The sequence below is a fragment of the Schistocerca serialis genome, chromosome 4 (assembly GCF_023864345.2).
Source record: "Schistocerca serialis cubense isolate TAMUIC-IGC-003099 chromosome 4, iqSchSeri2.2, whole genome shotgun sequence".
NCBI classification, from domain to species: Eukaryota; Metazoa; Arthropoda; class Insecta; order Orthoptera; family Acrididae; genus Schistocerca; species Schistocerca serialis.
In genome coordinates, this window is record NC_064641.1 from 226,937,381 (window position 1) to 226,961,803 (window position 24,423).

Consider the following 24,423-nt stretch of genomic DNA (forward strand, 5'->3'; position numbering starts at 1 on the left):
AAGAAAACAAAAACAAAGAAGGAACTGTCAGCCATTTTTAAAGATGACTGCAAAAAATGTTTCGAACAGTGGAAGCTATGATATGCAAATATCCCAATCATTACAGCACTTTTCACATCTGAATCAAGTGCAAATGGAAAAAAATCACTGTTACATGTACAAATAAGCACCCGTAGCTTTTTTTTTTATTATTATTTGGAAATTTAATGTTAAAAGTAATGTATGATTGTTTCAGGACCTATCTTTGGTTTGATGATAAGGGTAAGAAAGCGCGAGTTGCCGCGCCACAGTATATAGATTATGTGATGACATTTACCCAGAAGACTATCAGTGATGAGACAATATTTCCTACAAAATATGGTATGTTGTCTTTGTTTTTCTATTTCAAGAATAATGTAATTGGATAGATAAAAAGTCTACTCACCAAGCAGTGTCCATCCAATTACATTATATTGTCAGAAATTGATTGTTTTCATTGTTATATTTAAAGAATAAGATTCAAATAACATTAATATCACAATTATAAATGGCTCCTGACACACACACACACACACACACACACACACACACACACACACACACACTTATTTACTTATCACCAAGCAGTGTCCATCCAATTACATTATATTGTCAGAAATTGATTGTTTTCATTGTTATATTTAAAGAATAAGATTCAAATAACATTAATATCACAATTATAAATGGCTCCTGACACACACACACACACACACACACACACACACACACACACACACACACACACACACACACACACTTATTTACTTACTTACTTACTTAACTTAACTTACTTACTTTTGGTACCAGAGCTATCTTCTCCTGGCAAAAGAGAGAAAAAGGTTGAAGTAGATAGTAGTTATTAAGGAAAGTTCTGTAGGACATCCTCTCAAGGTTTTCAAAAGAAGACAGGAAGAAAGGAAACTCAATATTTTACCCTTACTTAATGTGTCTCTTTTGATATTAAATTGAAAGCCATTGCTTTTGTGGCTTCCTGTTCATGCCTGCCTCTTCCACCACTAAGTAAATAGAACTATTTCTATCAATGTTTGACTGTAGAGAATTTGATATGCAATCTTGTTGTTATGTTAATAGCAGAAGCTTTCTAAATATATATATTGATGGTGATTATATTGTTCACAGGAAATGAATTTCCCAGTTCATTTGAATCTATTGTTCGAAAAATCCTGAGGTTATTGTTCCATGTTTTGGCACATCTATATCACTGTCACTTCAAGGAAGTGGTTCTACTAAATTTACATGCACACCTGAACTGTGTATTTGCCCATCTGACATTATTGAATGAACGCTTTCAACTTATAGAAGTGAAGGAGACAGAAATTCTGCAAGACCTAGTGCTTGCATTAAAAGTTCACTCGGACGCTCCAGAAACGAGCACCAATGGTGAAGATGGTATCCGTGGTAATTCGGACAGTAAACAAAGTAGTGGTGATGCCACAAGTCAGTCACTTTCTGCTGGTGAAACAACACCAATGACAGCAAATAATATAGGGACTGAAAATGAGCAGGATACTGAATCAGGAACAGGGATACCAAGCAGTTCAAAGTCGGATCTGTTGACTTCTGTGTCGGAGAAAGAGGCTAAGAAAGAAGAGTCTTCAAAAAATCATGATGGTGTACAGGATGTGTCTCACTAGCTGAAATGAGAAGTGTGTTGTTAAAGTTTGGTGTTTCCAACAAGGTGAGGAGTAAGCATTTACTGTGTAGATTGAGTTAACTAGACATAGATTATAGCCAAATGAGCCAGAAGAAATAGAGCAGTTATGCAAGATGGAAGGAAGCCTTTAAAACCGTCCCATGGATCATTTGCTAGGAATTTAATGTGACAGGCTTTCTCCAACCCTGTGAGAAATATTGTGATTTGTTGTTTGAATACACTTTTTTTATTCCAGTTGATAAAAGAATGTTTGTGAATATTTTTGTTCTGTTAATTGCAGTGAGGTACCATATAGGTTGTGACTGCTAGTTATTTAAAAGCATTGTGTTAGTATTATTTTCGGGTGTGTGTCGATGAAGTGCAATTTTGGGTTGTCTATTTTACCATTGTAATATAATGTAACAACAGATTTTGTAAGTTGTGCATTTTGCCATTATTAAGCACCTACTATGTTAATTGTAAATACAAATTTATTGGTTTTGTCATAATTTTCATATAAATTCCACTCTTCAGAAAAGAAATTATGCAGACTGCTGAAATGGCTCTCCCTGTCGACATGATAAGGGTTTAGAATGATGTGTTTCGTATGTAATTGTGCAATTTTAATCATCAAAATATTGTTAAACATATTTTGTTAATGGCGCAGTTTTATCCTTGCTTATGTGTTATACCAAAGCTATGGAAGTTAAAAAGGAAAAAAGAAAAAAAAAATCTGAATATTTTTGTATGTTGCTAAGTGTTGTTAAAATGTCAGCAAACCTACCATCTTGCAGTTATGTGACAAGTAGGTCTTAAAATTAAAATATCACATACTTGCTATTGAAATCCACTCCTTTAAGAACAAAACATTGTTATAGACTAGTTTGTAAAACAAGCAATTAAATATATAAATATATATTATGTGTGTATATATCACTCACAATAATGTTGTACACTGTTACACAAGTATTTATATTATACAGAAATGCTTACTTATTGCCTTGTTAATGTTACTATAATTGTTATATAATATAAGAATATGAAGAGAGAAAGTAACTTATATAGAAGAATATGTTATCTACAGTTTCCTTAAAATAATGTCTGGCCCTTGTTTACATGAAAGTATGCATGCATTGAATATTGAATGTTAGTGGAGGAAAGATTTTAATTGTGCCACTGGTAAGCCAAAACACAAAAAGAAACTATAAGCATTATTTCATTAAATTTCCCTCTGACCTCTTTGGGGTTTCTAGTGGTGTCATACTTAAATCACTAGTTTCCCGTGATTTAATTGGATATCTTTCATTATGAAATAAACTGTGAATTTGATGTCTGTGTTTGTTTTAAGGGGCCTTCTTTTGGAAGTTTGATGTATTTTCACTAATCCGTACATTTTCACTTGCCAGCTATTACTTTCCACATAGCAAACATTCACAAAAGTTTTTTTTGTATGTTTTAATATTTCCCTCTGCTTCTGAAGTTTGAATGTGTCTAAAATTGATAATTTTCATCTTTTTGTAAGACGTAAAAGATTTAGTTATCAGTTTGTAGCACATTTAGTGCATAGTTGGGAATATTATCGAACGAAGATTGATATATTACTACTGGAATTATAAGCTCTGTTCATTGAATGGTAAAATTGTAGTCTCACTTGCATTTGCCCTGTATGCAGCTTAAAGTTTTTTTTTTTTTAAGGGAAAGCTAAGAGTAACGTGTTAATGCTGTTTATCGTGCAGCATACATGTTGTGTGCTTTGTTTAAGATCCATATAGCAGGAAGATCCACATAGTTCTGCTTTTTATCGCTACAGCACGAGATCCACATATTTATGTTCTGTTAAACAAATCTGTGTCAGAACAGTAATACTGTAGCTGTATTCCATGCTCTGTAAACTATCAGTGGGTGTAAGCTAAACTTTATTGACAAACATCATATAATTTACAACCTAGTTACGATGTTGTTTTATAAGACTGGACTAAGTTGCTTCTCTTATCGTCTTCTTCTGCCAGGTTTGGTTGATTAATTCTGAACCCTCATGGCCTGCCTGTTATAATTTGTTGATGCAGACCTTCTACTTTAATGGCTAATGTTCTCTCATTTCATGCATTTACTTGCACTCATTTCAGTTTGTGATAAAAAATGTAGTAGCATATGTGCATTAAGTTTTGCACCTAAGTCTCTCGGTGTGTCATTTCATGATCTGATTGCCGTCTTTTCCTCATAAATTTGTGTTTCAAATGGGAATGATGTGCCTCAGGGTAAACATTGGTGTCGTGAAGCTCTTGCCTTCTTTTCAGATATCATTTAAGTACACTTTGTACTCTATTCCTGAGATCATTTTTGCTTCATCAGGGTGGTTAGACTCAAAAGCCATGTATGTACTTGCATTTACACTTATAGTCTGTCCACATCCACCAGGTATGTCAATTCAGAATAGATTTAGTAGTGTTGATGAATAGAAGTATATGAAACTGATTTTGACTTTGGGGAAAAATATTCTTAAAAACTTCACAGTTCACATTTTGATTATCTCTCTTAGTTGTCACAGTTACAGTTTGATTATTTTTCTTAATTGCCCCATTGCAGGATGGCATCCATCCAAGAAATTGTGTGTCCTTCTTTAAACAAATTTTTAATATAATTTTTTATATCTCTGTGTTTGTGCAGTGTACTTTTGATTTTTTAAAGAAATCATTTTCCATGGCTCACCAGTCAAAATAATTTTAAGTGGACAGTTGGAAGGAGCAACTATTTCAGTTTTCTTCAGGTAATACCTGCTTGTATAATCACTTAAAGATAAAGTAACATGTATTGGTGGAGATTATGTCCAAAATTTAAACTTGTAAGTTGCAATTTTATCTGTAACATTTTTTATCACTTCCATTTTTGGGCATTATTTAATGGAATCACTTTGAATAGGTTTCATTTTAACTGTTATAAATGGGAACTATGGAATCTGGTGACACTCTCCATTTGATTGTTTCATCACTGCTTTCTGTTATAAGAGATTATTTTTTGCTTTGTAATCACCATGATAACACAGGTTTTTATTATTTTGGCAGTACATATTCCTAGAAATGCAGTTGAACAGTGTAATTTGATTCTGCTGCCAATGTGGTCTGGATGCTGAAATTATATATAGGTAGTATAGATACAGAAAGATATTCCTTGTGTCCATACTGTTGGCAAGATACCTATTATAATTTTGGGTAGCGTAGTACTTACTTGTGTCTGATGTTTGTAAATGCAGCAGAACATTGTGGTTATCACATTTTACGAGCAAAGGCAACAAATTTCAACTTTCGTAGTTCCTAGACTGTTTGTTCAGAATATCGGGTCCTTGTTCTTTCATTTTGCATGACTCCTGTATTGTCAGACTTCATATTACACTTGTCTTCTACCTGCTTGCTTCTTCTTAGTAATTTTGGTCTGTTCTATACCTTCCAGTAGTAAATATTGATGATTAGGTTATATTAATCATCATTGTTGGAATTGAGAACAACTGCTTACTAGGGTCAATTGTAAAAATGTAGCTTCAAAATTCACCTTATCTGAGAAAACATTTCTGTTATATTGCAGTTAACTGTGTGTAATTGCAGTAGAATCACTATGTAATTTAAAAATTTTACTGCAAGGATTTTGCCAAAATAAGTAAGCAGGGTAAAGTGTCTGCCATGTGATTACAGTAGTGTTTCATTGAAAAGTAATTTACATTATTCAAGAGATGGCTTTACCTTTGATCACTCCTCATGGAAAAAAATAATCTTTTGATCCTCATGGAAAAAAATAATCTTTTGATCCTCATGGGGAAAAAATAATCTTTTGGTAGATGCTTCTGGTCAATTAACCAAATGTTAAGTTTCATTTCATTTTTAATGTTGTTCTTACATTAGATGAGATGTGAGAGCAGTGTGACAGTAGCAGAAGATGACAAAATATTTATAAATGATTTGCTTGTAGTTAGTAATATAATTGAAGTTTGTTGACACAATTCTGCACATTTGGAACTGAGTTACTGTTAAGAAACAGTAGTAATGATAGTCTTTCTGAAAGATCTTTCCTTCACTGAACAAGTCGCAAATGCAGAACATACTTTCATGTTGCAGCCAGTTCACTTCCTGTCTAGGCCTTCCCTGTTCCAGCATGGCAAATTGTACCTGTTAGACAGACTGAGCACATTATAAGTATTTGTGATTTCTTAAGTTGTTTGTGGTTTTTTGTTCCTTTCATTTCTGATGGAAAGAAGAGTAGATCTTTGCAAACCATGTCACATTTGAAAGGTGTGAAAGTTCATTACTCAAGATGTGTTAAAGTTAGGGGTTTTTATTGATTTTTAAGTGGATTAGTTCTACCTCCTAAAATGTATTCTCATACCATCATTTCAGTTTGTGATAAATATTGAGGGGAGGGGTTGGAAACAGTATTTAATGATTTTCATTTTCTTTTCAGAAAATCATCTTATATCACTTATCCTACAGAACACAGCTTTTGTTAATCGAAAGAATTAAATAATTTATTTTTGTATAATGTAAAATGGTGAGTCACAGACTGGCCACTTATTATACATGGCAAATGAAAGTGCATTACCTCAACAGTGGGTAAATGTTTATGCAGATCTTCTGTACTGTAAGAATGCATTGAGTGTTCTGCTTTGCCATGTTTTCCCTAATCTTAAATGAATATATTTTAAGTGAATCTTAGTAAGTATGTAGCAGGCTGTGGAACTAAGTTACATTTTTTTAGTTTTGTTTGTATTTCACTGTGTAGTGTTGTTAATTGATGTATGATATGTTGATTTGAGTACTTTATGTTAAAAAAAAGATGAGTCAAAAAATGACAATTCTGGTTTATTTCTTAATTTTCTTGTTGCGTAGGAATTGTGTGTTTACTCTTTTATTTCTGCAAATTAACATATAAGTATTTGTCTGTACTTCCATCTGCATGATGCAGTAATTTATTACTGTATGATCAATTTCAAATCATGAATTTTTACTGACTAGTAGTAATGTCTGTGTCATGCCCAGAAGTGCTAATAGGACTAGATTGGTCTGTTTGCACTAAAAGTGCCCATTTGAGTACAGAGAAACCAAAAATTTTAGAATGAGAAATAAGATGTTAAATACTTGTATTTTCTGATTACTGTTGGGCATGAAGTGCTTACAGTGCGTAATATTGTAACTGTAAAAGGCTTGTAGTGAATTACCTCCATTTAATGTTGATGCTAGATCAGAAGCAGCAACTTTTTGTAGGTTTTTTCACTCTACAAAATTCAATGCAGCTTTCAAGAGGTATTTTTTTATGTGTATATATATAACTACATCAGTTTCCACAGTTTTCTCAATTGCTGAAGTAATTAAGTAACGAAAGCTCTGTCGAATACTGCCTAGTTTTACTTCAGCAGTGAACATTCTGAAATATAAAAATGATTGTCATAAATCTTTTAGCAATCTGTTTACATTTTATACTGACTTTTTATTTTTATTTTGTACTACACAAAATTCAGCACCATAAAATTAATATCTTGTTAGTACTTCACTGATCATTGTGATAGTACTTTTGGTGAAACTACATTCATTTCTCCCTTGTTGTTATAGTGTTCTAGTGCAGTTGATGTCCTACCATTTCTATGAAATGTTGTATGTGTATATTCTTTCCTCCAGTTTCTCTGTACAGTGTACTATGCTTTGCATGTTAAGTTTCAGTCTTTTGTTCTATATCTACTGTAATTATTAGTTATACTTCCTGTAATAAAATGTTGCTTTCACAGATTATTTGTCCGATCTACAGATAACCATATCCAGGAAAAACACATTCTTTAACTTTGCAAAGAATGCAAAACATTCAAGCAAAATGACACACAACATCTCTTTCTGCAGTGTAAACGTTCTAGTGTGCAACAACTCTACTGGAAGTAATTTTGAAGTATTGTGTAAGCAGTTTTTTCAGTTCATATACATTGCATAAAGCACTGCTCTGATGCTGTAAAAAAACAGTTGCAATATGATTCACAGATGTGTTGTCAGTCAGGTAGAACTAGGTTGAAAATATATATATACGAGGGTTGCCCAGTAAATAATGCCCCATATTTTTTTTCTCCGAAATAAAAAATATTAGAAATGTGACACTTTAGGTGCGAGTCATTTGAAGTTTCCCGCGTGTGTACGCAAAGTTTAAATTTCCTCCGACAGAGAGCGGTGGTGTAGGAATGTTCTAAAATGGCGTCTGCAAGTGACATCCGTCAGAAACAACGTGCAGTGATTGAATTTCTCGTAGCAGAGGAAGAAACCGTGGGCAATATTCATAAACGCTTGTGCAACGTCTACGGAACATCTGCAGTCGATAGGAGTACTGTTGGTCGCTGGGCACAGAGGGTGAAAGCATCAGAGGGCGGTGCTGCGGAGCTCCGAGATTTGCCGCGGTCGGGAAGGCCTCCCACGGCTGTCACGCCTGACATGTTGCAGCGGGCTGATGTTCTCATTCGACGGGATCGACGCATTACGACTCGACAATTGGCACTGGAGTTGTCAGTAAGCAAAGGAAGTGTGGATGTGATTATCAATCAGCTTGGATACTCAAAAGTGTGTGCAAGATGGGTTCCTCGGTGTCTTACTGTCGATCACAAATCCCAAAGAAAAGACATTTCTTTCGATTTGTTGCGACGCTTTCACGTTGACGGGGAGGCCTTTTTGTCACGGATTGTGACAGGTGATGAAACTTGGGTGCATCATTTTGAGCCCGAAACAAAAAGACAATCGATGGAATGGCGTCATGCTTATTCTCCACAGAAGAAAAAATTCAAAACAGTTCCTTCAGCCGGAAAAGTCATGATGACTGTGTTTTGGGGTTGCGAGGGCGTAATTCTCATTGATGTGATGCCAAAAGGCAGTACCATTAATTCAGAGGCTTATGTCAAAACATTAGACAAACTTAAGCAGCGCTTCCGGCGCCTTGGGCGTCATGTTAACCCACAGGATGTTTTGATTCAGCATGATAACGCTCGTCCTCACACAAGTTTGAGGACTAGTGAACACATCGCGAAACTGGGTTGGATAGTGTTACCCCATCCACCCTACAGCCCCGATTTAGCTCCTTCAGACTTTCACTTGTTTGGGCCAATGAAGAATTTCATTCGTGGAAGACGTTTTGCCGATGACGAAGAAGTGATTCACGAAGTGACAACCTGGCTCCGTAGGCAGAGTAAAGATTTTTACCGGCAGGGAATACACGCTCTTGTGTCTCGCTGGAAAAAGGCCGTCGAACTTGAAGGAGATTATGTGGAAAAATAAAGCAAGTAGACAAAACATCAGTCTTTCACATATGTAAATTTGATTGTTGTGGAATAAATACTTCTGGAGAAAAAAAAATATGGGGCATTATTTACTGGGCAACCCTCGTATATATATATGTATGTATATGTATATATGTATGTATATGTATATATGTATATGTGTATATGTATATGTATATGTATATGTATATTTTTTTTTTTTTTTTTTTACAGATATGAACTGAAAATGATTGTATATGAAACTTCCATATAATGAAAACAATTAACACTATTTTATTGTTCACATTGATTCACAGGACGTCAGTCTGCTCATAATAAGAGTTAGTAACAATTGTAAAGTAATTTACAGAAGTCAGAAGCATGTTTATGCTATTATTGTTGCTGCAAAATATGCAACATGCAGAGATCTTAAAGAGTGTGTGGTCCTTCTCTGCATCACATTGATCTGAAGGTGACCATTTGAGCTGGTCAAAATCATTAATCTAAACACACGGATGTGACTGTCTGGAAATAAAAATTATTTTAACAAATCCAGCAATCATTTTCATATCCAGATGAAAACATATCATGCTTCGTAAAACAATTTGGTGATAGCTTGGAGCAGAGGTCTGCAGAACAATAACAGAAAGCTGAAATAAGTTTGTTAGTCCACCTACCTTCTATTCATGTAGCTACTAATCCCATCTAATAAAATTTCGTTTTACTTCTGGAGAAGTTATTGTAGAATGTAAATACTGTAGGATTAAAGGAGACCACTCACCAAAAAGCAGAAGTGTTCAGTTGTCAATAGGCACACACGAAAATATGAGTACCAACCAGCTATCCACAAGGATGAATGGCCACCTCAAAACTATTATCAAGAACAAAGTTGACTACCTGGTAGCACAACAATGAACCAACTGGATCCTTCACTCCACACCAACTTCTCTGAACTACAAAGATGGGAGTTGCCCTTACAGCATTTTCTCCACTCCTGTAATCATCCAGGACTCAACCTCAATTAACTTATTGTCCCCACACCGTCCAACTGACAATTTCCCCTTGCTATGTTCTGTCACCTCCCTTCCAATCTATGTCCCCATGTCACCTTCAGCGTGTGCTGTGGCCCACAGTCTGCTACAATTGTGCCAGCCCATTTAGCTGCCAGCTTACCTTCCTGCATTCCTAGCCTGCAAACTGGCCACCCCCCTGTGAGCCACCAGCCACTGAAACCCAGTCCCTCTCCCAGCCTCCTGCCTCTCTTTCTCCATCTCCCTCTCCCCACCCCACCTGACAGTACCCCCACCACAACCAGTATATGTGTGTGCCTATCAACAACTCAACACTTACGATATTTGTTGAGTGGTCTGCTTTAATACTAAAGCATTTAAATTTCATTTTCATTAGAATCATAATTGTAACATAAACTCCAGTGTGTTCCCCCAAGTCATTTGTGCTCTTGTCTGACAGTGTAATTTCCAGCAGGAACTAGTGGCTAGTTGTACAATGTTGTTAGAAAAGTCAAAATGATTCAGATTTGTTGCTGTGGTAATATATATTCTCTCTCTTTTTTAAACAGTTTAAGGATAGAGAAACCTGCTATAAGATTGCTGAGAACGGTTTTGGTGTCATAGAATCTACTTGTCTGACTCCTCTTTAAAATTCTCAACTTCTCATTATCCTGTAGAAATCTAATGGACACTGTGAAATTGACAAAGATTAGTGTTTTAGAAATCAGAAGATAGTGTGGGTGAACACTGATTGTGCCTGTCACTGTCAAAATGAAATTGGGGATAAGTTCTTGCCCTTCCCACCATAACTGTTGTACATTGTCTCAATCACAGATAGCCTGGGAACTCTGCATGTAATCCATGCTAAGATACACATGAAACTGTGATACTGATCATAACAAAACTACTGTTTTACACTTAAACATCCTTTATCACTTGATTATTAGGCATGCAATTTCTCTGCAATATTCTTCAGTGAGCTTACAGTCTTGCTGCAGTACTAATCCTGTTTCCTGTCAGATCACCAGAGTTAGGCATTTTAAGGCTTGGCTAGTGCTTGGATGGGTGACAGTCCGGGTCTGCCAATGTTTTGTCCTTCTCAGTGAGAAAACGGCAGTAATAAAGAATTTTGTTGGCATTCTGACAGCTTTGAGCATAATAAACACATTTAGTACTTCAGAGTAAGGCCATTTAAATTACACATGCTAGGATGATACAGTAAGAGTTCCACGATGTGAAATTTAGTCTGCAGTTCTGAGTAACTACTCCTGAGTAATCTGCAAATGGTATTTGTAATCATATTTTACATTAAATGACAACTTCATGGCATTTGAGAGGAAATCAGTGGACCAGATAGTGTGCTGAATAACTTGTCATTTCCAAATGAGTTTCCTCTCTGCAGCTATGTGTGCACAGATTTGAATCTTCCTGGCATTTAAAACTGTGTGCTGGACTCGAACCCAAACCTTGGACCTTTGGCTTTCGTGGGAAAGTCGGGCAAGTGCTCTACCAACTGAGCTATACAAAGCATGGCAAACTACCCTCCCTCATAGCTCTGTTTCCCCAGTCTCATCTCTCCTACCTTCCAAACTTCACCAAAGCCTCTTGCATACCATATGTTATTAAAACTCTTGGAAGAAAGTATATTGCAGAGAAATGGCTTAGCTATGCCCTAAGGGATGTTCCAGAATGAACTGCTGTGGAGTGTGCTGTGATGTGAGACTTGTCAGATTAAAACTGCCTACTAGATTGAGACTTGAACCTGGGACATTGCCTTTCATGGGTAGTTGTTTTACCAGTTGAGCTATCCAAGCACTACTTGCCACACACCGTCACAGCTCTATTTTCACTAAGTCCTAGGGTCAAGCCCTATCTGGCAAATAGTTTTAATCTGCCAAGAAGTTTCAAATCAGCACACATTCTGCTGCAGATTGAAAATTCTTTCTGGAAACATTCCCTTGGTCACGGTTAAGTCATTTCCGTGACATTTGGAATATAGAAGAAAAGGTACTGACGGAAGTAGAGCTGTGACAGTGAACTGTGAGTCATTCTTGGAGAGCTATTGATAGAGCACTTGCCCTGGTCATAGGTTTGAATCCCGGTCCAACACAGTTTTAATCTGCTGTGAAGTCCCTGTTTCAAAATGCTGCTCTTAGGTGACACACCATTGTTTGTATTATAAAACCATAGTGGAGCCTTGTTTTTATTGTTTCTGTATAATTGAAACTAGGTTCATTAGTGTCATGTTCCATGGATCATTTGTACAATTACCCGTAGTGAAGTAGAATGTGTCACTTTACATTCACATTACAGATTCACAATATGGTTACACGCTGACAATTTACAATTTTTTAAGCTGATATGAGTTAGTAATGCCTGTCCACCTCCTTCTACACAATACAAAGATAGAAATTGTACCGAATGGGAATTGTCAAGAATGAAACTTTTTAGCTACTTTCAAATTTAACATTGCTAGGTTCTCCCTTATTTCAATGCAATCAAAAGCTGTTTCCAGTTCATAAGAACTTTATTCAGTTGTGCTTTTTATCATCACCTTGTGCTGTGTCATTCACAATTACCTTTTCCCACACATTATCATATGAACTATGGGTGAATGACAACAGGCAGATTCCATATTCCTAAATTTCTGAAGAGTGTGTGACATGTGCACCTCTGCAGACTGTAATGAAGGTACAAGCACATGGAATAGGTTCACAGACAGGTAAGTGGCTTGAATACTTCTTAAGCAATAGAACACAGTAAGTTGTCCTTGACAATGGGTGTTCATCAGAAACAAAGGTATCATTAGGAGTGCCCCAGGGAATTGTGATAGAACAGCTATTATTCTCTATGTACATAAATGGTCTGAAGGACAGCATGGGCAGCAATCTGCAGCTGTTTTCAGTTGCTGGTGTGCTGTACGGGAAGGAATCATCATCGAGTGACTGCAGGAGGATACAAGATGATGATAAGATTTTTAATTGGTGTGATGAATGGCAGCTAGCTCTAAAATAGTTAGTTCATGCAGATGAGTAGGAAAGACAATCCTGTAGTGTCCAAATACATCATTATTAGTGTGCTGCTTGACACAGTCAGGTTGATGAATTATCTAGGCATAATGTTGTAAAGTGATGTGAAATGGAATGAGCACATGAGGACTGTAGTAGGGAAGACAAATGGTTGACTTTGGTTTACTAGGAGAATTTGTGGTTCATATGTAAAGGAGACCACATATAAAACACCAGTGCAACTCATTCTTCAGTACTGCTAGAGTGTTTGGGGTCCCCACCAGGTCATATTAAAAGGAAGACATTGAAGCATTTGAGGTGGGCTGCTAGATTTGTTACCAGTAGGTTTGATCAATATGTAAGTATGGAGGGAATGTCATGTTCTTTTCGAGAAACACTTTGTAGAAAATTTGGAGTGCTGGTGTTTGAAGCTAACTGCAGAACGATCCTACAGCCACCAACATACGTTTTGCATATGGACCAAAAAGATAAGATAAGAGAAATTATGGCTCATATGGAGGCATACAGACAGCAGTTTTTCCCTCACTCTGTTTGCAAGTGGAACAGGAAGGGAAATGACTAATAATGGTCTAGTGTACCCCCGCCATGCACCATGCAGTGATTTGCGGAGTACATATGTAAATGTAGAAGTTCCTTTCACTTATCATCAGACTTCTAAACTAATATTGTGGTTCTGTTAGCAAATTAAATTTATGAAGATAATGGACTATCTTTTTGAGAACACCTGTTTTATTTGTTAAAATCAAGCAGCAGTGAGACAGGCCTTTCTTTTTAATTGGTAAATCAACATATTGCTTCAAACATTAGTAAATGACTAAAGAAGGTATTTTTATATTGATGTAAGCATTTCTGCTACATGTTATACCTAGTACAACAGTAGGAGTACTATTGAAGAATGTGGACAATAGAGGTATTTGATTCTAACATAAGCAGTGAATAATTACTGCTGTAAGACATTGGAAGACAGAATTATGGAAATGGATAGGTGGCGTATTTCACAAGTTGACATGTGAATTTTTTTTTTTTTTAGTGTTTGAAGATGGAGAGATTTAGGAAACTTTGCACAGACCCTTTATCCAACTTTTATTGTAACACTTTCATGCCTGAGTTTTCAATCTAAGTAAAATCAGGATCTAAGCAAATTTTTTAATCAAAATTTGTGCTGTAAGCTCTTCATAATTCCTTATGTCTTTTCTATGTGCAATTTATTTGACACTCTCTGCTCTTACAAGTAATCATAATCTTCTAATACTTCCCATATTTGTCCAAAGAATGGTACAATTCTGATCCATTTTTCAAGAGTTCTGAGAATATCTGTTGCTTCATTACCTGAACTGAACTTCACTTCACTATTTCCTTCTACTCTTCCTTCTCACCTGCCCCCCCCCCCCCCCCCCCCCCCACACACACACACACACACGTTTAAGGCAGGAAGGATACAAAAAATCTGCACTTGATGCAGAATGAAACAACTTCCATCAATATTCCCAGTATTTATGCAGTTCCTGTAACACTGGCACAGTTCCCAAGACATGATCATGCGTGCTGAATAAAAATAACAAATAAGGACGTACACTAGCCCCAACCCATGAATGGAACGATTACCCTATTCTTTCAACATACAAGCATAAATTTAATGTTTGGATGAAGTAGTGAACAATATAGGACATACTGTGGTAGGAGTTTAGGCTAAAACATAGCGCTTGTATCTAACGCATCCATTGGCCCTAATATGCTGTTCCCCTCCCCACCGTCTTCTGTATTGGGTGCCTAAACTATAACTTGATATGAATCCTACTGAATGTGAAAACTGCAACAACATAGAGGAAGCATGTAATTTGAAACTTAGCAAAGTATATTTGGAACAGTATGTCTAGGATGGGAATGCTCAGCAACACATCCCTTAGCTGGTGTTACAGAAATTACTGTAGAGGAACAGTGAATGTTGTTCATCATTATGTAAGATGAAAGAGGACTAAGACTTGAGAGGCCAAGAGGAACAGCAATCCTCTTGTGGTATACGGTTTGGTGTGAATCTACATATACATCCATACTTTGCAAATCCTCTGAAGTGCTTGGAAGAGGGTATGCCCCATTTTACCCGTTATTAGTGCTTTTTCCAGTTGCATCCACATATGGAACTTGGAAAGCATGACTGCCTGACTGCCTCTGTGCATGCTGTAATTAGTCTGACCTTGTTCTCACATTCCCTAGGGGAGTGGTATTTAGGGGGTGTAGTAGATGAGGTGTGTTCAAAAAATTCTGGAACATCCATAATTTCGCACCAGTGGTGTGTTGGACTGAAATACGGTTGACATCCCTGCACACACACACACACACACACACACACACACACACACACACACACACACACACACGTACGTTTAATGTGTAACATCCAGAAGGTTCATTGTTGTATGTTAGTTATTGTTCAGTGCTGTATTGAATAGAATGTTGTCACGCAGTTTGCGAATTTTGAGATAGCAGAGCTAGAGGAGCAACGCATCTTCATTAAATTTTGTGTGAAACTCAAGAAAACCTGTAGAGAACACCAAATGATGCAGGAAGTCTTTGGTTATGAGTGCTTAACTTGATGTTACAAATGGTTCACATGGTTTAAAAATGATGGACAGAAGCTAACAATGACCTCATTCAGGATGTCCGACATCTGCTGATGACGCTCATGTCAGGAACTTCAATGAAATTGCACATGCCAGTTGAAGAGTGGCTATCTGAGAGATTACAGAAGAATGAACATTTCATTTAGATCATGTCATGAAATCCTGGCACAGCATCTTGGAATGCATCGTGTTACCACCAAGTTCATCCCATGGCTCATGAATCAAGACCAGAATGACCTTCACCTCACAATCTTTGTGGATCACACAAATGAGAATGAGATGTTTCTTAAGAGAATTATAACTGGTGATGAGACGTGGGTCGTGGTTATGATGTTGAGACCAAGGTTCAATCTTCACAATGGATTGGGAAGGGTTCTCCAATACCAAAAGGAGCTTGTCAGGTCAAATGTTAAAGCTATGCTGACAATTTTCTTTGACATTGATGGATTAGTTAATTATGAATTTGTGCCTCAGGGACTAACCATTAATCGATGGTTCTATCACGACGTGTTGCAATGCCTGCGAGAAAATGTGTGAAGGAAACAGCCTGTATGTGGCGAGACAATTCATGGCTCGTGCACAAAAAATGAAATCACTGTGCTGCCTCATCCTCCTTACTCTCCAGATGTGCCCTGTGCAGATTTTTTTTAATTTCCAAAGTTGAAAGTCCTGCGTAAAGGACAAAGATTTGCAACAACAGACAAGACAAAAGAAAATTCGGAGATGGCACTTGGTGCAATCCAGTAAGAGGCATACCAAGACTGCTTCTGGAAGCAGAAACGGTGTTGGTAGTGCTGTATCAATTGTGGAAGAGAGTATTTCGAAGGAGACCATGCACAATAAGTAAAAAGTAAGTGCAGAAAAATTTTGTGGACAATGTTCTGGAATTTTTTGAACAGACCTCATATTCCTAGTCATCACTTAAAGCCAGTTTCTGAAACTTTGTACACTGCTGGCCACCGTAAATGCAACACCCTGAAGGAAGCATCCGAATCAAGTGAAATTTACACCATAGGTTTGCAGCGATGAGATATGCAACTGATTAGAATTTCAGCGCAGACGCACATCACGCGCACCTGTGGCGCCACCTCATAGCGCCATTTAAGGCTTGGCAATTTCGACGAGTGTACGTTCGGCACGTGTGTTTACCTTGTGGTTGTTTCACAAGACGATCAGTTATGCCTCTAGACAACAGCAAACATCGTTTGATCAAGTATCCGAGTTCGACAGAGGAAGGATAGTGGCTTACCGAGATTGTGGATTATCATACAGAGAAATCACTAGTCGTGTTGGACGAAACCAAACAACTGTAATGCGGATATGTGACCGTTGGATGCAGGAGGGTACGACGGACCGACGTGGTCGATCGCTTTCACCTCGGTGCACCACGGCACGTGCTGATAGGCAAATTGTGCGCATGTCAGTGACGGATCGCTCAGTGACATCCCGAACCATAGCACAGCACATTGCGTCTGTAACGCATCATCCAGTGTCTGCGCGTACCATTCGACGCCGTTTACAGCAGAGTGGTCTGTCCGCAAGATGTCCATTGCATCGTCTACCATTGATGCAGAACCACAGACATCTCCGTCGCCAGTGGTGTGATGACAGACGGATGTGGACGGCAGAATGGAATGACGTTGTCTTTACTGACGAGGCATGCTTCTGTCTGCAGCACCACGATAGTCGGATTCGAGTAACTACCAGTTTAATAAGTCACAGCTGCAAATTACTAACACAAATTCTTTAGAGACGAATGGAAAAACTGGTAGAAGCCGACCTCGGGGAAGATCAGTTTGGATCCCGTAGAAATGTTGGAACACGTGAGGCAATACTGACCCTACGACTTATCTTAGAATATAGATTAAGGAAAGGCAAACCTACATTTCTAGCATTTGTAGACTTAGAGAAAGCTTTTGACAATGTTGACTGGAATACTCTCTTTCAAATTCTGAAGGTGGCAGGGGTAAAATACAGGAAGCGAATGGCTATTTATAATTTGTACAGAAACCAGATGGCAGTTACAAAAGTCGAGGGGCATGAAAGGGAAGCAGTGGTAGGGAAGGGAGTGAGACAGGGTTGTAGCCTCTCCCTGAAGTTATTCAATCTGTATATTGAGCAAGCAGTAAAGGAAACGAAAGAAAAATTCGGAGTAGGTATTAAAATCCATGGAGAAGAAATAAAACCTTTGAGGTTCGCCGATGACATTGTAATTCTGTCAGAGACAGCAAAGGACCTGGAAGAGCAGCCGAACAGAATGGACAGTGTCTTAAAAGGAGAATATAAGATGAACATCAACAAAAGCAAAACGAAGATAATGGAATGTAGTCAAATTAAAGTGGGTGATGCTGCAGGAATTAGATTTGGAAATGAGACGCTTAAAGTAGTAAATGAGTTTTGCTATTTGGGGAGCAAAATAACTGATGAATGTCGAAGTAGAGAGGATACAAAATGTAGACTGGCAATGGCAAGGAAAGTGTTTCTGAAGAAGAGAAATTTGTTAGCATCAAGTATAGATTTAAGTGTCAGAAAGTCATTTGTGAAAGTATTTGTGTGGAGTGTGTTCTTGTATGGAAGTGAAACGTGGACGATAAATAGTTTGGACAAGAAGAGAATAGAAGCTTTTGAAATGTGGTGCTACAGAAGAATGCTGAAGATTAGATGGGTAGGTCACATAACTAATGAGGATGTGTTGAATAGAATTTTGGGAGAACAGCAATTTGTGGCACACCTGGACTAGAAGAAGGGACCGGTTGGTAGGACATTTTCTGAGGCATCAAGGCATCACCAATTTAGTATTGGAGGGCAGTGTGGAGGGTAAAAATTGTAGAGGGAGAGCAGGAGATGAATACACCAAACAGATTCAGAAGGATGTAGGTTGCAATAGGTACTGGGAGATAAAGAAGCTTGCACAGGATAGAGTAGCATGGATCAAACCAGTCTCTGGACTGGAGACCATAACAACAACAACTGTAAAATATTGTGATCTGTAACTGGAACAAAGAAAAGTCATCCATTTTGATCTCTTCCAAAGCCATATATTCAAGAACCTGCAGCTTCTTATCTGGAATGAGATAGTATATCACTTGCTACACTGTGTGATCAAATGTAACTGGACACCTAGCTGAAAATGACTTTCAAGTTTGCGGCACCCTCCATCGGTAATGCTAGAATTCAATATGGTGTTGGCACACCCTTACCCTTGATGACAGCTTTCACTCTCACAGGAATACGTTCAGTCAGGTGCTGGAAGGTTTCTTGGGGAATGGTAGCCCATTCTTCACAGAGTGCTGCATTGAGAAGAGGTATCGATGTTGGTTGGTGAGGCCTAGCATGAAGTTGGAGTTCCAAAACATCCCAAAGGTGTTCTGTAGGATTCAGGTCAGTACTCTATGCAGGCCAGTCCATTACAAGGATGTTGTTGTCATGTAACGATTCTGCCACAGGCTGCACATTATGAACAGGTGCTGGATCGAGTTGAAAGATGCAATTGTCATCCCTGAATTGCTCTTCAGCAGCAGGAAGCAATAAGGTGCTTAAAAAACAAATGTAGGCCTGTGCTTTGATAGTGCCACACAAAACAACAAAGGGTGCAAGCCCCCTCCATGAAAAACATGACCACACCATAACACCACCGCCTCCGAATTTTACTGTTGGTCCTACACATGCTGGCAGATGACATTCACTGGGTATTCGTCATAGCCACACCCTGCCATTGGATTGCCACTCCACACAACATTTTTCCACTGTTCAGTCGTCCAATGTTTTCGCTTCTTACAACAAGTCAGCTGTCGTTTGGCATTTACTGGCAAGATGTGTGGCTTATGAGCAACCGCTCGACCATGAAATCCAAGCTTTATCACCTCCTGCCTAACTGTCATAGTACTTGCAGTGGATCCTGATGCAGTTTTGAATTCCTGTGGGATGGTCTGGATAGATGTCTGCCTATTACTAATTATGACCCTCTTCAACTGTCGGCGGTCTCTGTCAGTCAACAGACAGGGCCGGTCTGTACGCTTTTGTGCTGTACGTGTCCCTTCACATTTCCACTTCGCTATCACATCAGAAACAGTGGACCTAGGGATGTTTAGGAGTGTGGAAATCTCGTGTACATATGTATGACACAAGTGACACGCAACCGCCTGTCCATGTTCGAAGTCCATGAGTTCTGCGGAGCACTCCATTCTGCTTTCTCACAATGTCGCTGATATGGAGTACCTGGCAGTAGGTAACGCACCTAATATGAAAAAATGTATGTTTTGGGGGTGTCTTGGATACTTTTGATCACTTAGTGTATTAGATGATTGCAAAGCCGTGTAATTACATTCACATTCAGTGGTATATGAAAAACATTCACGAATATATAACATACCTCTTGGTGAATTCCATTTATCTATTTTGCAACAATGTAGGGGACCAATCAGAAGGTCTCTCAGTAGATAATTTACAGTACCATGTCAATTCATAGCACTTGGCCAGTAAATGAGTAATTCCAAAAGACTTTCAGTTACTAGCCTAAGTGTTTAACTGTCATTCATACAGTATGTTCCCACCAGACAGGAAAATTTAAGGGTACAAAACAATTCAGCATTTATATGGGAACAGGAGGCACCTGCAATGAGGCAAGGCATAAATTAACAAAAGACAAACCACTCTCGAACATGGCTTACAGCACCACCACCCAGTCAGTAATAGTCATATTCTCTAGCAGCAGAACAAAAGCCTAAACAACACGCAGATCGCATTTGTATGCATAAATTTATTTGCAGTCACTATTGGTGATACAAAAACTGAAAAGAGCTATTTAATATCTAATATTCTGAAATATTGTGAAGTTATTTGGTATACTTCACAACAAAAATCAAAACTATTTTCACAAATTGTCAAACATTCACAGTTTTTAATCAGTTCTACAATGAGTGACAGAATAATTTATCATTTTATTAACTGTTCTAATCTGACAAAAAGTGCACTTAGTGTGATGCTAGTAGGAAAACACCACTTGCCTTCCTGTCAGAGTCTGATTAGAATAGTCTTTTTCAGCACTGTTAGTGCTCCCTTCCAAATGTATAACTACACTGAAGTGACAGAATCCATGGGATAGCGATATGCAGGGGGTTCAAAAATGGTTCAAATGGCTCTGAGCACTATGGGACCTAACATCTGAGGTCATCAGTCCCCTAGAACTTAGAAATACTTAAACCTAACTAACCTACGGACAACACACACATCCATGCCCGAGGCAGGATTCGAACCTGCGACCGTAGCTGTTGCGCGGTTCCAGACTAAAGCGCCTAGAACCGCTTGGCCACAATGCAGGTGGTGGTAGTATATATGCATGTAAGGTATAAAAGGGCAGTGCATTGGCGGAACTGTCATTTGTACTCAGGTGATTCATGTGGAAAGGTGTCGGATGTGATTATGACTGCATGACCAGAATTAACAGGCTTTGAACGTGATATGGTAGTTGGAGCTAGACACATTTCAGAAATCATTAGAAAATCAATATTCTGAGATCCACAGTGACAAGAGTGTGCCAAGAATACCAGATTTCAGGCATTACTTGTCACCGTGGACAATGCAGTGGCCAACGGTCTTCTCTTGACGACTGAGAGCAGCAGTGTTTCTGTAGAGTTGTCTGTGCTACCAGACAAGCAACATTGCATGAAATAACCACAGAAATCAATGTGGGATGTGCGGTGGACCTATCCGTTCGGACGGTGTGGTGAAATTTGGCATTAATGGGCTATGGCAGCAGATGACCGATGAGTCCTTTGCTAACAACACGACATTGCCTGCAACGCCCCTCCTGGGCTCATGACCATATTGGTTGGATCCTAGACTGCTCGAAAACTGTGGTCTGGTCAGATGAGTCTTGATTTCAGTTAGTAAGAGCTGATAGTAGGGGTCAAATGTGGCACATACCCTATGAAACTGTGGACCCCAAGCTATCAACAAGATGCTGTGCAAGCTATTGGTGTCTCCATAATGGTGTTGGCTTTGTTTACGTGGAATGGAGTGGGTCCTCTGGTCCAACTGAAACAATCATTGACCAGAAATGGTTATGTTCAGCTACGTGGAAACTATTTGCACAAAATCCTGCACCAGCAACACTTTTGCAATTGTGCTGTAGAGGCAGCATGGCTCAGTATTTCCGCAGGGCTTCCAACAACCTGTTGAGTCCATGCCATGTTGAGTTGCTGCACTGTGCTGGGCAAAAGTAGGTCTAACACAATATTAGGAGGTATCCAATGACTTTTGTCATCTCTGCATAAAATTTTGATGTATTATTGTATGGCTTGTTTTTTGGCTGCCTCTCTGATGACACTTGCAGTGATGTTCACAGTTTTCTTTCAGGTGTCACTTGTCACTTGGCTGATGGCTTCCACAAGATTTCCAGTTTCAGAGATCATGAATATTTTGTTGTTAACAGCAAACTGATGTTTTGTTTGCATCCATACCCCTTCAATGGCATTTAAGTGACAATAGTATGGAGGAAGCCATATGATCTAATACATATGCCTTTTACCAATCTTATCAGTTACATATGTTGGAAAGTGTGGTTTCTTTTGTGCCACAATTTTGACCAATTCAGCCTTCTTCAAATCATCTTTGAGATCCACTTTTCATGCTAAAATTGATGTCTTACTGTGAACAACAGAATGATGTGAGGGACCATCAATAACAATCACTGCTGGATTTGTCCGATTTGTCATAACTGCTGTGTCAAACCACTTTTGAAAAACTACACTGTTCATCTCTTCATGGTAATCACCTGTCTTTATCGAACAAAATATTAACAGACAGTTGCCCAAAACTGTATCTGCATGTAAAACCTATTTCTGAAAGTGATTGCCATAGTCCCCTCAGGCATTTTTTATCACTCCAGCCTCTACTTAATAAATAAATGGTTGGGTTTAATCCAAGTTCAATCTAGTCACACTATACTTTCGAATCTCTCACGTACAGCCCTGCACAGAAATCTGTACTGCCATGCAACAACATCTGTCCTTTCTGTTAATATTGTATGTCCATTAAACATGGAATAGTTGAAGCCTCTGTCTTCCAGAACTGTACAGATCATATTTCTGAAGCAACACAGGTAATTTAGATAGTGTGGTATTGTTCCTCTTATCGATGAACAGTGCCTTTCTGGAAATCTTGCAAAGCTGTCATTGGCTCCTTCCCCAGTCACTTCTTTCTTGGTATGTGGAGCCTTGTTGTGCCACTCTCGTCACAATCTATATTGTACTGTTCTTTCCATATCATCGCAGTGGTTAGCACACTGGACTTGCATTCAGGAGGACAATGGTTCAAAGCCTCTTGTGACCACACTCATATAGGTTTTACATGAGTTCCTAAATTGCTTAAGGCAAATGCTAGGATGGTTCCTCCAAAAGAGCATGGCCACTTTCCTTCTCCATATTTCCTTAATCCAAGCTTGTGCTCTGTTTCTAATAAACTTGTTGTTGACAGGACGTTAAACACCAATCTCCTTCTCCTCCTCCTCCTCCTCCTCCTCCTCCTCCTCTCCTTGCTATTACAACAGTGTTTGTGCTTCATTTCAAAGCTGTTGCAGTCTCTTAACCTGAACAACAAGGAATAAGGGCTTACCTTTTTTCCTTTTATTTCTCAAAGTAACCCCTCACTGAAAATGCAAATTCCTGGGCCTAGCTGTGTAGCACACGTCTCTTCCTCGGTTTCACTTCACTTTTCAGACTGTCACTACTTGTTGCAATGGACATTATTTGATATAAAACGATAAAAATGAAATAAACTATAAACTAACTTCTATTTAGACTAACGGCAAAACGACTGCACCAGTTACAAGTGTGACACTCACTGGTACGCTTCAGACATGTGCATGTGTCAGATTTGCAGAGCAGCAATGTGGCTTGTGCTACCTGCTGAAGTACACTCAGTCATTGGCTGGCTTCCTGTGGTCACTAGGCAATGGAAAAATGCTGCTGTGCTGTCCGTACCAAAGACTGATCTCTCAGACTATATGCTTATGTATGCTAGTTGTACTTATATCAATACACTGCTAGGTCTGTAACAGGCTTGTTTACAATACACTACTCCAGATGAAAATTATTTTTTGTGTGTACTAATGTGACTGTGCAAATAACAGTTCAGCTAAATTTATTTTCATCATCAACAGAAATACATTTAAGGAGTAAATGCACTGTGAAGTGAATGTAAGAACTGCAAGATCTTTAGAGAGACCTATGCAGTATTTGTCTTTATATGTGTAACACAGTGTTCTTGCTTCTGCTGGATAAAAACTTTGTTTAATGTAGGTTTCTTGTCCTAGAAGTTAAATGTATAAAAGAACATGTAAAAATATTCAGACATTTTTGTCTTTTGGTCAGCACAGTGAAAAATAGTTGGATGAGCAAAACATGTTAAACTGAGCTTCTTGGTTACATATCTGTGTGTTGTCTCCATTTTAAAAATGGTTCAAATGGCTCTGAGCACTATGGGACTTAACATCTGTGGTCATCAGTCCCCTAGAACTTAGAACTACTTAAACCTAACTAACCTAAGGACATCACACACATCCATGCCCGAGGCAGGATTCGAACCTGCGGCCGTGTCTCCATTTTAGCAATGTGTTATCTAGCTGGATCCCAAGCCCTTACACATCCTCCATACAGTCCCATTCTCTCCCCATACGATTTCCATATTTTTGGAGCCCTGAAGAAAGATATTCGTGGCCGTCGATTTGCTTTGCAAGAAGTAGTGCACTCCTGGGTGCAATCCTAGTTCCGTAAGCAACCACAAACATTTTTCCGTGAAGGCACTGACCATCTTGCCTCACAGT

At 38.4% G+C, this 24,423-nt stretch overlaps 1 protein-coding gene across 4 annotated transcripts in view; it reads left to right on the plus strand.

The window, feature by feature from the left end:
* Positions 1–24,423, plus strand: part of LOC126473377 (MOB kinase activator-like 2) — a 528,601-nt gene that overhangs the window by 406,718 nt on the left and 97,460 nt on the right. For 3 of the 4 annotated variants that reach the window (XM_050100386.1, XM_050100385.1, XM_050100384.1), the window contains exons 4-5: positions 236–360; positions 1,159–7,443. In XM_050100386.1, the coding sequence (XP_049956343.1) occupies positions 236–360; positions 1,159–1,673 (640 nt within the window). In that variant the 3' untranslated portion in view covers positions 1,674–7,443. Of the gene's footprint in view, positions 1–235; positions 361–1,158; positions 7,444–24,423 lie in introns of those variants that run through there. The other variant, XM_050100387.1, reaches the window with a different exon arrangement.